Below are 16,657 nucleotides of genomic sequence, written 5' to 3'. Positions count from 1 at the left end.
TGTAGTTAATGTGTTTACTTACACCGTTTTTTATTATTATAATAATTAAAAAAAATTGCAATAAGGTACATACAAAAAAATGTGTCTGAATAATAGCAGGGTTAATTTCTAACACTGAAACTACATTTTCAAAAGATACTTGACTTTTATTTATATACATCTGAGGCTTTTTCATTTTATTTCACTTCACTTTTTCACCACCAGAAAGTCACAGACAAGCACATCATTTCCAAACATTTAATAAAATGTTTATTGTAAATAAATTACTCAGTTCAGTGTGTATTATTCTGATCTTCACATTAAATAGTCATATATCAGTCTGAATGAACGCAATTATTAATCCATTGCCTTTAAACAATAACAAACTATAGTCTCTGAGCATATACTGAGATATACGTTTAACAGTTTACATAGTGATATTACAAAATAGTTTATTATATTGTAAGGGTAATTGAGATGAAAGTAATTGTCTAATTACGCTGTGAGAGCTATGAATTGATGGAAAACATCCAAAATGTGAGGATCCAGATCTTGGGTAAAGAGGAGAGTTTCCAAAGTACTGCTGTACTTCTGGACTTGTTCGTGGTGCTGAAAAAAAAGGAATAAAAAAATCACTAATTATATAACAGAAAAATCCGTGTCGGACCATGTCCTAGCTTTACTAGGCAGTCTAAGGACTGCTGGCCCGAAGTAATAATAGAAATAATAAATAAATATATACACAATACACACACGGTCGTCTGTTCCTAAAGTAAGCAACTTAATGCTTATGTTATAGGTAACGTAATGCTTGTGTTATAGGTAACAGCCAACTGGTATATAGCTACATATTTTTTTTGATAAACATACTTATAAATAATACATATATAAATAAATATTTATATTACACCCAGACTCGGGGTGGGAATCGAACCCACAACCCTCGGAGCTGAAAGCAGGTTCACTACAAACTGCGCCAACGGGCTAGTCATCAGAAGTGCCAATATAATAAAAAAACCGCTTGCAGATAAGCAATAAAATGCTACGTGTTTTTTAAAAAAGGCACCGGTACCTACGAGCCTGTGGATGCTGTACTATAAAAACAAATAAAACTCACCAGCAGGAACACCTGCCGCAAACGAGCGAGGGTGGCGCGGTACCAGTGTGTATGTGGATCCCGGGCATCCGTGTCAGCTCTTACGAGGTGCTCCGATAAGATCATAATGAAACGTTGGAAAACGATCAGGAACAGACGCTTCTGGTCCGTATGAGCCATCTCCAGCCTTTCCTCCATTCGCTCCACTGCCTGAAATGTATTTCCAATCAAATTAAATATTGTTATTTATTGTATAAGACGCCGCGATGGCGCAACGGTCGCATTGACCGCTCCAGCGGGGTTGGAACCCGCGTCTCCGACTGACCGTGTGCCGACACGGTCATTAACACAAAATAAGATTATTAACACAAAAATAAAATCGTAGATATTAAAAATAGCATGGTGTCGTCTCCTGTCAAAGATTTTCATTGTAATATAAAACTTTGAATAGTTACGGGTTTCTGTAAAGAGCTCACTATAGACGGCACGGTTCGCTTAAACCGAATATAAAAATCATCATATCAAAAATTTCGATCCTGCGGGTATTTCGTTCCATAGCTTAATTGGCTAGAGCGCCGACACGGTCAGTCGGAGACGCGGGTTCGATCCCCGCTGGAACGGTCGATTTTTGATATGATATTCAAAAATGTTTTGAAATATAGTTTTTTTTTTTTTGAGGTTCGTTCAGTGTGTATTTTGTTGTGCGTTACGGTGATTTAATTTCAATCTTTAAACTCAAGTTAGCTATACACGAACATAATCTATAATATAAAAATCAGTCGCTGAATGTGTTGCTAAGCGCAAAACTCGAGAACGGTTAGACCGATTTCGCTAATTCTTTTTTTAAAATATTCCTTGAAGTACGAGGATGGTTCTTACAGAGAAAAATTCTAAAAAAAAAATTTAAATTTCCTGAAAAAGTCTAAAAACAACACTTTTCTATACTCCCATACAAAAGATTTGTGATAATACTTAAAAGTCAATTTGAACTTTAATACCATACGATAAAGTTTGTGTTAGGCGATACGAAGTTCGCCGGGTCAGCTAGTATTATACATATTTTGTAACATTTAGAAATTTATTCAGTTTTAGACCCGAACTTTACAATTTTAGACATAATGCATACCTCTTCTGTTGGCTTAAATTGATCTTTCTTCTTTTTGCTGCCATTTTCATCTTCAGAATCTGAACTACTTGAATCGTCCCGAGCGAGAGCTTCTCTTGCTTCTTGCAGCTCTTTACCTATAAAATAATTAAATAGGTAAATTAATATAACACCCAACAGAATGTTACGAGACTACCAAATTTTATATATGCCAGAACTTACTAAGTTTAGAGACATGCTTATTCATTTTGTCAATAGTGAGGTGTAGGATCTCCCAGACATATCCGTGAGTGAAATGGGGAGCCATCTCCTTTGAAAACAGCCACGTGGCCACCGCACTACATTCTACTATCTGTGTTTTGAGCATTTTATCCACCAAAACGCACACCACTTGAGTGTGGCGCTGCCAAAGTTCCCAGACATTGCGTAGCACGCATATTTGAGCCTCTTCTGATTCCGCCAAGATCTAATCATAGGACAAGAGTTACAAAAACAATTATGAATAAAAATAATTTAATCAATATTTAACTGTCCACAGTGCAAAAAAACCGACTTCTCCCTAATTAAAATAGGTATTAAATAGAGATAAAGAGAGTGCTTTATCAAATTCAAATCAAACTCACCTTAAAAACGTAATGGAACTTCGAAATAGCAGCAAAACTATGTGAAATGCTCTTGCTGCCCAAGTTGAGGAGTGTCTGAACAAAAACATCTATCTTCAGAGGATTATAAGTAGTGTGGGCGGCTGACGTGTCACCTTCGCGCAAGGGATTGGGTAGGTCCCGCAGAACATTCAATGCCTCCTCCGCAGTGCACTTATTGCGGACACATACGACTAACTGATGCGCTGCTTCAGTTCCAGGTAGTGAAGCTGAGAGAAAAATGACACAAATTGGTATAAATAAGTAAACGCCTCAAGCTCAATGGCCACCTCTTGAATATGAATGCGTTGTACTACAGATCACGTACTAATAAATGTATGGTCTCTACAAATATTTGATATGTAAGGTGATCGATCACCCGAGTCATTTCATTCGACCAGCGTGCAAAGTATGGTATATATCTATTTTTCACAAAAATATAGCAATATTTTGAAATATTTACACTTATGACGTTTTGAATTACTATAAAAATAGTTTTAGGATCAGTTCAGTTGGGTCAGTCATAAATTTATTAGCTATATTCTTATTAACATTAATAGAATTAATTGTTCGTAATGTCTGATTCTAAAAGGTGTTCAATTGTGCTTGTTATTTAATAAGAGTACCGTGCCGTATATAAAAAAAGATAATTCTTTTAGATAACTAGTGAACAATACCTTAAGTCAATTGCATAAATTATCCACTACAATGCCCTAATGGGAACTAACTCTTAATATTTCACGCCTCAATTAATATCAAAAGTTGAATAATGTTACGGCAACGTTACGTTATTGTAGACAACTTTTTATTTTCCTAGTAGTTATATCTTTTATCTACTGAAAACTATTGTATGTTAAAAAAAAAATAATTAAAAAAAGTACCTACTGCGACAAATATTGTGCTCTCATAAAGGCTTGAAAACAAATGCTTCTTTTATTATTTTGTTCATTTAAAAGAATAATATAAATATCAACCATTATCAATATATTATAACAATTTCACATATATGTGTACTTCGTTTGTTTGAACCTTTCCTTCGTTTTTAGAGTAAGCTCTTATTTTCTTTATTATTTTTATTTACAGCGACAAAACGCAATCACAGTTCTTTCAGGTTAAATAAATTAAACGTTTTCAACAGTTCAACGCGACATATCACAATGATATAAATACATTTTCCGGCATCTAGAAATTTCTCATTGTACATAAATCAGCTGAAACTACCCGAGTACCCAACACATACTCCCGCGCACTTTCATTTGCCTCGCGTGTCCACTCGCCACTGTCATTGCTACATACATTGAAATAATTTAAATCGTCTTCATTAATAAAATCGTATGAAATATTTCCTACTCGGAGAAAATACTAATGAAAAAAATATATGAAAATAGTATTATCGTGTATTTCTGATTGCTTATTGTTTATTAATGAGAAAATTCGTTTTTCTTTCGTTCATCAAATAATTAACTGTTTTTAACCGACTTCCAAAAAAGGAGGAGGTTCTCAATTCGAAACTTTTGACCGGGTAGACCGATTTCGACAAATTTTGTTTTAATCGAAAGGTGGTGTGTATCAATTGGTCCCATTTAAATTTATTGGAGATCTAACAACTACTTTTCGAGTTATATCTAATAATGCGTTTTTACTTGACGCTTTTTTCGTCGACCTACGTTGTATTATACCGTATAACTTTCTACTGGGTGTACCGATTTTGATAATTCTTTTTTTGTTGGAAAGGGGATATCCCAAGTTTGGAACCATGATAAGGAAACCAGGATCTGATTATGGGATCCCAGAGAAATCGAGGGAAACTCTCGAAAATCCGCAATAACTTTTTACTGGGTGTACCGATTTTGATAATTTTTACTTTAATCGAAAGCTGATGTTTATCATGTGGTCACATATAAATTTTATCGAGATCTGGTAACTACTTTTTGAGTAATCTTTGATAACGCGTAGTTGCTTGACTATTTTTTTGTCGATCTACGTTGTATTACTCGTCGATGTAATTAAAGTCGGTTTTTTTTTTCGTTTGCGAGCAAACACAATTATAACATATTATGTGAAATTTTTGAAATATTAAAATGTCGGTATTTTATATTATATCTTTTTATTAATTTACTTTTATGACGATTTTCTACAAAAGTCTCACCATGAAATACTAGATACGCAATGAAAAGGAAAACGGTTGCAATTTCCTTCGCAAGTATAAGTGTACGGCGAGCTTACAACACCTATGGGTATTGTTTGAAGATCCGTAGATCGCTTTAATAGTACAGATATTCATCTATATTTCCTAACAAATATGATGCTAACTGCGTTCATATTTTTATAGTGTTCCAAAAATTCTATGGGCCGATTTCACCACTTATGGATAAAGTTTATCCGGCAAATAAGTAACGAATAGACATTACCAGCAGGAAGCAGAATGGGCCATTAAGACCTCGCTTCATCGCTTCAGCCTGTAATATCCCACTGCTGGGCATAGGCCTCTTTCCCCATGTATGAGGAGGATCAGAGCTTAATCCACCACGCTGCTCCAATGCGGGTTAGCGGATAAGGCCTGTTTCTTCTAAATTAATAAACTACAAATGTATAGATTACGTACGTTGATAGCTGGAGATCTAAAACACAAAGGCTACTTTTTATCTCCCTACCGACCTATTTTGACCCGACATTCCCAGGGATCGGAAATCACGCTGAAAAAATCGCAAGGCAATTCAAAAGATATAATTTGTATTTTTGATATTCAAAATGCTTTTATTGAACTCGAATCATAATTTCGTATTTACATATTCAAATGCTAACATCTACGACACCTCTCGTTATTATGTATGTACTCGTATGATATAACATTTATTTCCATTTTTTTTATGAAACGTGAAAAAAATTTCCGCGTCGAGTGGGGTTGGTTACACCGCGCATGTTCTCGACCATCCTCAGTCCGTGGTTACCGGTGCTACTGCGCCGCACGCGTCAACAAACAGTGGTTTAATATCGATCGCTCTGTGATCGAAGATGCGATCCGCTTTGCTTTGCGTTTTCTTTACACTAATTGTAAGTATAATGAGCTCTATTATACTTTTATAATATGCGCCGTTTTCGTTCGTGTATCACTGTTAAAACACGCGTTTCGAATTTATTTACAAATACATCGTCTTCGTATAATTTTTTAAACAAATATCAATCATAATTCAAATATAGTAACGGTTTTATTCGTTATGTTATTAATGTAGTTTCTTATTTAATTATTTCTATATATTTAGTTGATAATTTAAATTGTTAATTACTTCATTAGTTAAAAATTCAAGTGCACCCTTGTTTTCTAAAATGAGCTAATCAGGCTCGAAGATCAATATCACAACTTGATAGCGCACGGCCTCAATGTCAACCATTGTATCTGGATGGGATTTTCTCACATATGTGGGGCAATAGACTTAGTTTTTTTTTTAATCTTTATATCTTCCCATTGAAATCTCGTATTTTTGCTTTAAATTTTTTTTTTTTTTTTTACGTGAATGACTTAATAAAATTAGTATTACGCATAGTGATTTGTCTGGATCTTTACGAGATTATATAGAAAATAAGATCATTTAAGTGTAGTATTGTAATCTGATATAGAATTTTATATAATACATATAATATATATACATAGCTAGCTTTTGACCGATCCATTAAGACTCGAGAAAACCGAGTTACATTTTTAAAATGGTACATTGACAAGTTTAATGCAGAAATAAAACGTAGAAATAGAAAAATTTGTAAATATAATTAAAAGAATTATTTTTGGTAGCGACCATGACTGTATGTACTCTCTATAATGTCTATAGCCAAAATCAGGCTTCAAAAGCACATTTGATTCGTCATTTTACAAATTAAAATTATTTGTTTTTGATACACTAATTAGTCAAATTGAAGTTACCACGATTCATAATGTAGATTCTGCCAAGAAGAATCGGCAACAATTTCTGCAGTTATTTTTAAAAAACTGTATTTTGTAATAAATTTAGCCACACTACATATTGCATGAAATGCTGCCCCAAAAAACTTCCCAATACTGGGATAAACTACTATGTCTATGTGGGGGAAAGGTTACAACACTGCCATGCCGTACTAATGCTTGTCGGCACACAAACCTTGAAATTTCTTTCAAAATATTCAGGTACCATTAATCGGCTCGAATTCAAATCAGGTGCAATTTATTTCCAGTGTATTATTGATAGTTTGAATATATTTTTAAAAAATAGAGACAAAAAAAAACACAGTTGTCCGAGTTCTTATTTAGGTTTTATTTATATATTTTTTTCATTAAAAAAAATCAGTTTATACGTCAAATATAATAGTAGGTATGTATGGGTATAACATCCGAAGCACTGCACTTAATTTGGTAATTCATCTTTTTTGTGTTCCCTATTGCCAAAACCCCGTTTAAGTTATACCCGTATCTTTTTAGGAACACTTACAGAACAAAAAAGTATAAATATATTTCGTGAATTATAAGAAATATGCAATACCCTTGAAATTAAAATCGAATGTAACAAAAGATATTACGAGCTCCATGGCTCCTACACATCTAGGTCCAGATGTTATCATTGAGATAACATTACATTGAGCGGTAGCACGTGTTACTATAATAATCGCTGTTAAAACACTTGTACTTTTATTTAAATTATTACTATTATACTCGTAAAACGGTTGTTACTCACTAGAACTTGTGCGGTTTGTTCTTAGTTAGAAGAGATAATAAGCACTAAAACGATTCTACAATTGCAGTGTAATTAGTCATTTAGATAGTTTTCATATTAAAAGAAAAATTAGAAGTTTTGCCTATAATGAAATTTTGTTAATACTTTTTCATTAAAAGTTTTGAAAAAGTGCAAAAATAAATTTGCTGATATGTGATTATTTATTAATTTTCGAATTAATTTATATTAGTGTTACCTACAAAAGAGACGAAAATAATTAAAATATAAATACTTTCATTATTAAATACGACACGTATAAAATTATCTATTATTATTAAAATTAATTTATACTAAATAATAATTAAAATTAAAAAAAAAATGTAAGAACTGTAAGCTTCGTATGAAAATACAACGACAATCGCATTATATTTGGTCGGAAAATTGAAAATAGTTTTAGTCGATTGGGAAATCGCCACACGAGGGTTGGACCGGCGAGCACGCAACCGTCGCGGCACGCCATCTTAACGCGCACTTTCCCGTCAACAGCCATTTTACTTTCGAACGCATATTAAACACTTTTTCAGCAATTACAATTCTTTACATTGCGGATTTACGATTTATTAATTTCTATTGATTTAGACCATTTGTTGTTACAGATACAAAGAGGATGGATCCGCGCACAGAACGATGACTTCAGACCCACCCCAATACCATTGAATGAATGGCATCATGAGAGGAGAGAGGAACGCGCGGGAACGCTGCATGAAACTTTTAAAACTGAATCCCCACCGTCCATAGCCGCGGTACCGGCCCACTACTGGGAAGATGCTCTCAGACACAGTGTCTATTTAACACTGGTTCGAGATAAAATTGACCAGTTGATTGCCAAGGGTGACGTCATATCTCCTAATAGTAAACACGACAGTTACGATTCAAAAGAGATCGATGATCACGATTTATGGGACAAAATTAAAAGTGCACCTTTCGACAGGCTACCAGAGGAGGAGCCGTCTTCTTTCGGTGACGTCACAATTATGGCAAAAGGACGACTCTTAGAAGATAGCAGCGGTTTTCGTTTCGCTGAAGACGAAAGGACGAAAGAAAAATGCAGTCGTGACAATTGCATGGATGGTGTAAAAGCGTTCTGGTCAGTCAAACGCGTTCGACAAAGAGATCAAGAAATTTCACCTGGTAAATACCACTATGAGTTAACATTTTCCGTCATATCACAAAAACCTAAGAAGCAACGGAAGCCATACGAAAATCCCATCAGAACATTTACCGTAAAGGAGACATCTCCTAACGGGATAGTGGAAAGACCGCAGGAACATCGAAGATTTGAACCTGTATCGACTCACACCGCACGTCCCGAGAGAGCTATCTGGTTTCACAGAAATATAGCACCGTCTAAATCTTTTACGGGAAGAAAGCAATATTTCTCAGGGTTAGACAGAATTTTTTCGTCATTCTTCTCAGACGACGATGATAGGTCATTTGAATCCACACAAACAAAATACAAACCTAGTTCGTATTCTGGACAAATGGGATCACAATACTCTAAAATCGGCCACGCGGGAATAGCTGTGGATTCACATCCCGTACCTTATCCCTACAGACCGCATACCTACCACCATGCGCGACCTCCTTTGCCAGCTCCACCAACTAATGCTATTCAATACCAGTATATAGACAACAGTCAGTACACAACAGCTAACAGCAATCCATATGCGCACTATTCGCATGACCACCACGTCGAATCAAGCCAATCTATAAAAACGACTCGACCGCCTGTCTTACCTACCCCCTTACCACCTTTCCCCTCTAGAGATCAATCAAGTGAAGTTACTAATACTATGTCTTTAGAAAGCACGGCTTATACTCCCGATAGTATTAAAACGCACAAAAACTACAATAAACCGAAGCTGTCGCCGACTAAGGTAAATTATTTCACAGACCATGTAAGGCCACCTGTTTATAATGCTCCGCCAGGTGTGTTTGTCACAATGGATAAGAAGCCTTTCAAACCTATGCCACCTTTAAAACTAGTCCACCCTTCTAAGCCACACAGAGCAAACAAACCGATTGACTTCCGACCGAGTCCACAAATACTCGATCACAGTTCCGAACAAGGTTCATTCTCTGATACAGCCTTTAGACCGATAATGATGAACTATGGTGACAGTAATTCATCTGAAAATAATGAAAGTGGTTACGTTACTAAAAGAACCGAAAACAAAATTCGAAAAACGACTACTTCAGGAAAAAAGCCTCAAAAGAAACATGAAAATATAAAATCACACCACGGCGTCACCACGGCGGTCCCTGATATAATTACCGTTCAGTCTTCATCAGAGGATGACATTGAAACGATGGATTGGACTAACATTCTAGGAGCGTTTACAAAGACATCACCGATGTTTACCCAAACAGAAAAAATGCAGATACCAGAAACCACAACACATATGGCAACAACTGTAGCCACTACAAGTACAAAAAAGATTCCAACCTCAACAGAAGAAACAAAAGAACCAGCAATGGTAACATCAACAACGGTTAAGCCTAAAAAACGTACACGACCTCCACCGAAATTCGCAAAGCAGGATAAAATAAAAAAACACAAACGAATAACTACAACTACGACCACTAATGCACCAGAAAATGTAAATAAAAAAAGACCGTTAAATGACTTAACACCGCAAGCAAGTTCGGCAGCAACAGGTACAATGAAACCTGTTAAAGAAATCATGAATAAAACAATCACGTCTACGACTTCGACTACAAGTACGACAACTACAACCACAAAAAAACCAACAACTAAATCAACTACGATAACAACATCAACAACAACTCAGACGCCTAAGACTACAACAATGAAGAACTCTGGGAGTTCAACAACACAGTCTAAAAGTAGAAATCGATTCCGACAGTCGACCCTATTTTACAAAGGCACTTCGGTAAAGCATGACAGATGGAGTGCGAAAAATCAAACGATAACAACCCCAATTTCAACATCCTCTTTACACAGAAGAAAGGGTTCCAATTTTCAAGGTTACGTTTCATCAACTACTCCTAGACAAGTGGAAGAAGAGAGAATCAAAGAAAAAAATCACGTTGATCGTAAATTAAACTTGTCTAATTTAGGATCTAGCACTAATGCACCTGACCCGAGCTCTCAGCCAAGTTCTAATAATGAAGAAACTATAGATCAATATGAAAGCAATAGCGTTTTACCAATAGAAAGATCACAGGAAACTGGCGAAAGCAACAAAAATAATAACGATGAATCTAAAGATCATTCAGAGTATATATTCCAGTCTTCTACCGTAGCAACAAACAACAAACACGACGAAGAGTCAAGTGAAATTGAACCATCATCCAACACGACACCAAAAAATAAAAACAAGTGCAAAAAGAAGAAAAATCATCCTTCAACTACTGTAGACCCCTCAGAACCAGATTTTGAATCTTTTACAATAATGCCTGGTCCTAAATCATCATCAGAAACAACAACAACCAATGACATTCTAAAGGATCTTTTTAATTTTAACGAGAAAATTAATCATGACGAAAATTCGAAGGATTTATCCGATCTAGATGAAGAGGAAAGTTCGAATCATGAAAGCTTTTTGAAAGCCGATTCCGACTTTGACTTCTTAGAAATGTTTAGTGGTAAAAAAGAACATAGACAATCTAAATCCGAAGAAGATGATTATGACTATGAAGGTGATGATGATGAAGATGATAGCGAAAATAACAATAACGATGAAAATGAAGATAGTAAAATCCGTTCCTTCGATGATGATACTGAAATTGAATCTGATGAAAGTGAAGACGAAGATGAACACGAAATAATAAGAAATTCGTATAACGACAAAAAACAAAAGAAACGTCCGCTCAGCTTCTTAGAACTAATGGCCATGTCATAGACTGAATACTAGAGTATCATTTCATTTACAGCTTTAAAAATACATGTCATGAAAATATTAAAAAATGACAAATAGGAAGGCATTTAAGTTATTCGTATATTTTGTCCTCACTTGAAATTCTGTAGCTGTTTCATCAATGTAAATATTTAAGTTTTCTATTTAAGTTTAGGTTATTAACATATTTTTATACAAGATATAAATATTAAAAATAAATACGGTTTTTTTTTTTTCTTACCTGCACCTTCCATAGAGTACTTGTATATGGGTTCCGGTTTCAAAGGCACAAATGCCGATAATGATTCAGGTGTCATGTCTTTTATTCTTTGGTGATAGGATAACCTGTAAAAGGTTTATTTTTATTTAAACAGTTTTATACATTACTAGCTGACCCGGCAATCGTAGTCTTGCCACTAAACGCTAAAAATAGGGGTTGGTGGTAGAGGGTTGAAAATTTAGGGTTGTATGTAATGTTGTATCATAAAAAAATAATAATTTATCAAAAACTTAAAAAAAATTTTTTTGGTGTGACTACCCTTAACATTTAGGGGGATGAAAAATAGATGTTGTTCGATTCTCAGACCTACCCAATATGTACACAAAATTTTATGAGAATCGGTTAAGCTGTTTCGGAGGAGTTTAACTACAAACACTGCAACACGAGAACTTTATATATTAGATTAATCATAAGAAATGCTCTGGGTTTTTTATAATTATTGAAATAATAAATAATTACAGCAGTTCAGTAGATGTCACCTCTAAAGATATTTAAGAATCTTCAGCAATTATGTTTACTGCTCTACTTTCGAGACTTATAGCTTTATTTTTTGTTTTGGTACTGTAACAGCAGAAAATGTAATTGTAAACATTTCAATGGCATTAGCTATTTTGTCTGTAAGACTAAATCCACAACTATTCCACTGAGAGTTAACACATACTGATGACAATAATAATTAATTGTTGACTATGGTTAATCCTTATTTTAATGTACAACTAAATAATTATTTAATATAATTATATATATATTAATAAAAAATCCGTTTCCCTTAGTTGCTCCTTAAGTTCCTGCTATTGAATAGATCATTGCCCTTTTCTGTACTGTAATACAAATATGCTTTGGTCTAGAAATTATTTAATTAACACAATAAATATCTATAGACAATCTAAAATAACTTTTTTGATAGTTAAAAAATCTTTTTATACAACTAGGTCGACAAAAAAGCGTACGACTCACGTTATGGTAAGAGATTACCATTGCTAATCGAGCCCTGCAACACTATAAGCAACCGGCCATATGGCACTTAATCACCAACTATTCATCATGAATGCAACAGACAGCCCTCTTTGCAGGGGCTGTCTGGCTGCTGAAGAAACAGCCGCCCACGTAATCCTGGAATGCGAGGGAGTGGCCACACACCAGGCTACCATCCTTAAGGGAATAAGGACGCTCCGAGAAGCCTGTGAACGCCCCAGGAGGCTTCTGAGCTTCTGGAAGGAGCTGGGCTGGCTGAACTAGTCATCCCACTTTTCACGCATAATGGACCACCTCTGTGTCTAAATGCGGAAAACCGAGCCCACTACAATACAAACACTATAAGCATCACAAGCGTGTTGTTGACCCTCCCCAGGAGCTCAGGCCACCTTACTCACCAAAAAAAATAATACTTGAAACACACTTAAGTAGTATTATGTACACGTGAAAGCAGTATTATTTAACTGTAATCTTCTGTAAGGTACTACCTTCGGTAAGAACTACCTCAGTCGGGCTGCTCTAGATTTTGACACAATATATCCTGCTGAGCCCTACCTCGATGAAGAAAGGTTCTAATATTTTGATGAACTGGTGTACCTTAGACATTTGCCAAGAACTTCCCTAATGAATCTAGGCTTGGGATGTTCTGGATCAAGTTGAGCACATCCCTCCCAATCCTCCCAGGACCATCGGTACTGGAAGTTGCTTATATGGTAAGAAAACCAATTCACCAGTCTGTAACAATAAACAAAGGAAATTTATGATAAAGATATAATATACAGCATAGATTGTTTGTGATTTAATTATTTTAATTTATGAAAGATAGCAGAAAAATAGTATATACTTCTACATAGTATAGTATTAAACACACATTTGAGACATTACATTTTCCAATTTACTAAAATAAAATTTAAAGCCATATGAATCACCTACTAAAAACATATAGAACATTACTGTATATATTTTTACTCAATTACATTTGTCTAAAATATTACACCATCAATCGATTTTAAAACATTCCCTAAATGGTTAGCATAGTGAAAATACGAAAAATAATGTATATGGCAGATGTTCTTACTTGTTTGACTCAAAGTTTACTTAGGTAAGATTTTAATATATATATATTACCTATCAAAACATGCAATATTCATGGAATCAATCCTCATGAACAAAATCTCTGTTGCTTGAGCTAAGACTTGCGGCATTGTGGAAGGTTGCAGCTTACACAGCTCAATAAAAATTGATCCATAGCATATCTCCAGATATCTTGGTGTCGGTAAATTAAATAATTCAGCAAACATCACTTCAACAATACAGTATTCCAAAGGTATTTTTGCTTTATATGGGAAACATAAAAGCTGAGCGGCACATTCCTTCCTTTCTAAATGATAAGCTTCTATTATATTGTGGAGATGTTCTTCAATGAGAAATCTCTCAATAGAATGAGCTCCTGGTAACACAGGGCCATCGGGACAGTCGGTGTAATCAAACATTCGGAAAATAACCCTCGGCATTGGGTATGTATCACCATCATTGTGGGGAGGTGGCTGAAAAAATTTTCAAATTAATATTAGTTCTGTAAAATAGTAAAACTTAAATGCTTAAGTAAACTATTTTCATATTGTGTGTGTACCTGTATTGTTGGCAAAGTATGTTGCAAAGCTTCACAGAGTATTGAGTCAAACGCAAGGTATGGTCTTGGTATATGCTTTTCTGACCAATTATCCTGTCTTAGTTTTTTTATTTGTGCCCAGAGGCAGTCTAAGTACTCTTCTTGAAGGTGTGGTGAATCTGCAGACCAAACTTTTAATGCCGGCCAGTGTTTCTTACTGCGTTTGTTTAGAAACACTTCTATTGTCACAAGTAAGTGATCCAACTGAGACTCTTTCTTTTCATACAACTCTCTGCCAACCCATGGCAATACTGAAAGTACGGCAAATACAAACCAATCTCTTCTGACTTGCGGCACTCCATCCTCATTAGCGCAGTCCACTAGTGTTTCCAACAACGTGAGTAAAGATGATGCAGCCAAGACGTGGCAGTTTACCAAATCAGATATAAATCTCAAACAATAACGAGCGGCATTCCATTTTCCTGTCTTAAGATTTTCTTTGAAAGTTTTTACGATATAGTCTACAAATTCACCGCCAAAATTATAGTTTTTCGCATTCAGTAATCCTACTAGTGTGGCATAAATAGTGCACTTCTCCGGCATTCGAATAGCGCATTCTGTTAAAATACGCAATATTTTTACACGGAATGTGCTCAAATCTGCTTCCAAAACACTCGCTAAACCTTCCAGATTACTTTCTAAGCTGGAACTACTTTTTTCACCAACTCTCAAAATTAGGGATTCCAACCTATCCTCGATTTCCTGATTTTCTGATACACGACGACGTTTTCTATGAAGGCGTTCTGTAATATATCAAAACAATACTTAATATCACAAAAACATTTAACCTAAAAACTAGCGATTTGTGGAAAACTTACCATATCCATCTTCTTCATCATGAGCTCGTCTACGATTCATGTCTGTTTTTTGGTGTTTATACCGGTTATAACTTGTTTCTAACTGTTCCTAACGAAAAACTATTTTATAGATCTATTTCAATATAAGAAAACGTAAACCCAAACAATTAAATCGTCAATTGTCATACTATTATAATGTAGGTACTCTGTGATTGTTACCCTATATTAGGTACATTACTTGGTCTATGGTGATTGTCATACTCACAGAGTACATTATATACTGGTCATACTGCCACCAAACTCCCACTGCGTCATACAAGATCCATAGACATTAGACAACAAATTTCTACAAAGTGTAAGGCGCAGACAAATTAATATAATTAGCATACATTATATTATATTGTATTACTAGCTATACCTGCGTATTGTTCGTTCGCAGGGCTATCTATACATATAATAAAATGGTAGGAAAGTCAAAATTGTACATTGAATATTTTTTTTAAAGTATACTGGGGATTGATCTATAACCGATACCGAAGCCAAAAATATAGTTTTTAGAATTTTTGTCTGTTTGTCTGTATGTATGTCCGGGATAAATTCAAAAAGTACCGCATGGATTTACTTCAAATTTGGCACGAATATTATTAAGAAGTCGGGTCAATATATAGGCTACAAATTATCACGTTGTAACCTACGGGGAACGAGCAGTGAACCTTTATTTCTTCAACGCTTTCTGTAACAACGTGTGATCTTACGACGCATATTTGAATGTTGTTATTATCTTTATAACCATGCTATAAGCTAGCTTTAAACTATAAATAAAGACAGTCTGTAGTATATTTAATATTACCATTGCACCCGTGCGAAGCCAGGGCGGGTCAGTAGTAAAATAAATAAATTAGCCTAAGTTACTCCGTACTATAAGCTATCTGCCAGTGAAAGTCCCGCAAAAATCGGTCCAGCCGTTTCAAAGATTAGCCGAAACACACAAACAGACAGACATTACAGATAGATAGACAGACAGACGAAAATTGTAAAAAAATTATATTGTGGTATATGTTCCATATGCATTTAGTAAAAAGCGGTAATTTTAATATTACAAACAGACACTCCAATTTTATTTATTTGTATAGATGACACAAAATTGATTAATTCGGCCAAAGACAATAGAAAGAATTAATTATAATCTACTTTTACATACACTATAATTTTGAATGAATTTAAAATAACAATATACCTAACATTATTAATATACACGTTTTACACAACAATAAAACGTTTATTATGTGCCGAAAGAAAACACAGCATCGCTAATAATGAAGAAGCAGTGTGTAACTTACCCTATCTTTATAGATACTACCGTGTTTTTACGCCCTTGTCTATGCTTTGACAGTGTCTTTGGTCTCTAGTTGTCTATGAATTGTCACTGCTAGGCGGGAATCGCGCTGTTTCGTCATTGCTGTCTTCACCAGGAAGATAATTTCTGCGATGCTGTGTTTTCTTTCGGCAC

General features: G+C 34.9%; 1 protein-coding gene across 1 annotated transcript; it reads right to left on the bottom strand.

Moving 5' to 3' along the window:
• Positions 1-125: 125 nt before the first annotated feature.
• Positions 126-15,340, bottom strand: LOC123659303 (nuclear cap-binding protein subunit 1). The gene is made up of 10 exons (XM_045594550.1): positions 15,169-15,340; positions 14,312-15,093; positions 13,807-14,225; positions 13,276-13,413; positions 11,665-11,768; positions 2,804-3,051; positions 2,403-2,646; positions 2,202-2,317; positions 1,097-1,285; positions 126-588 (listed from the first exon to the last, which is right to left on the bottom strand). Exons 1-10 carry the CDS (start codon positions 15,206-15,208, stop codon positions 475-477), a joined length of 2,394 nt encoding a protein of 797 aa, XP_045450506.1. The 5' UTR covers positions 15,209-15,340; the 3' UTR covers positions 126-474.
• Between the last annotated feature and the right edge of the window lie 1,317 nt (positions 15,341-16,657).

This window comes from Melitaea cinxia, chromosome 13, assembly GCF_905220565.1.
Source record: "Melitaea cinxia chromosome 13, ilMelCinx1.1, whole genome shotgun sequence".
Classification (NCBI taxonomy): Eukaryota; Metazoa; Arthropoda; class Insecta; order Lepidoptera; family Nymphalidae; genus Melitaea; species Melitaea cinxia.
Note: the sequence above shows the minus strand (reverse complement) of the source record. Positions and strands in the feature narration are given on the sequence as shown.

Bases quoted from the DNA above. Each gene is read 5' to 3' on its own strand.
- LOC123659303 (XM_045594550.1), bottom strand. From the start codon at position 15,208: ATGAATCGTAGACGAGCTCATGATGAAGAAGATGGATATG. The intron at 15,094-15,168 runs GTAAGTTTTCCA...GATATATTACAG, and splicing joins TGATGAAGAAGATGGATATG to AACGCCTTCATAGAAAACGT. The intron at 1,286-2,201 runs GTATGCATTATG...AATACATTTCAG, and splicing joins AATTTAAGCCAACAGAAGAG to GCAGTGGAGCGAATGGAGGA.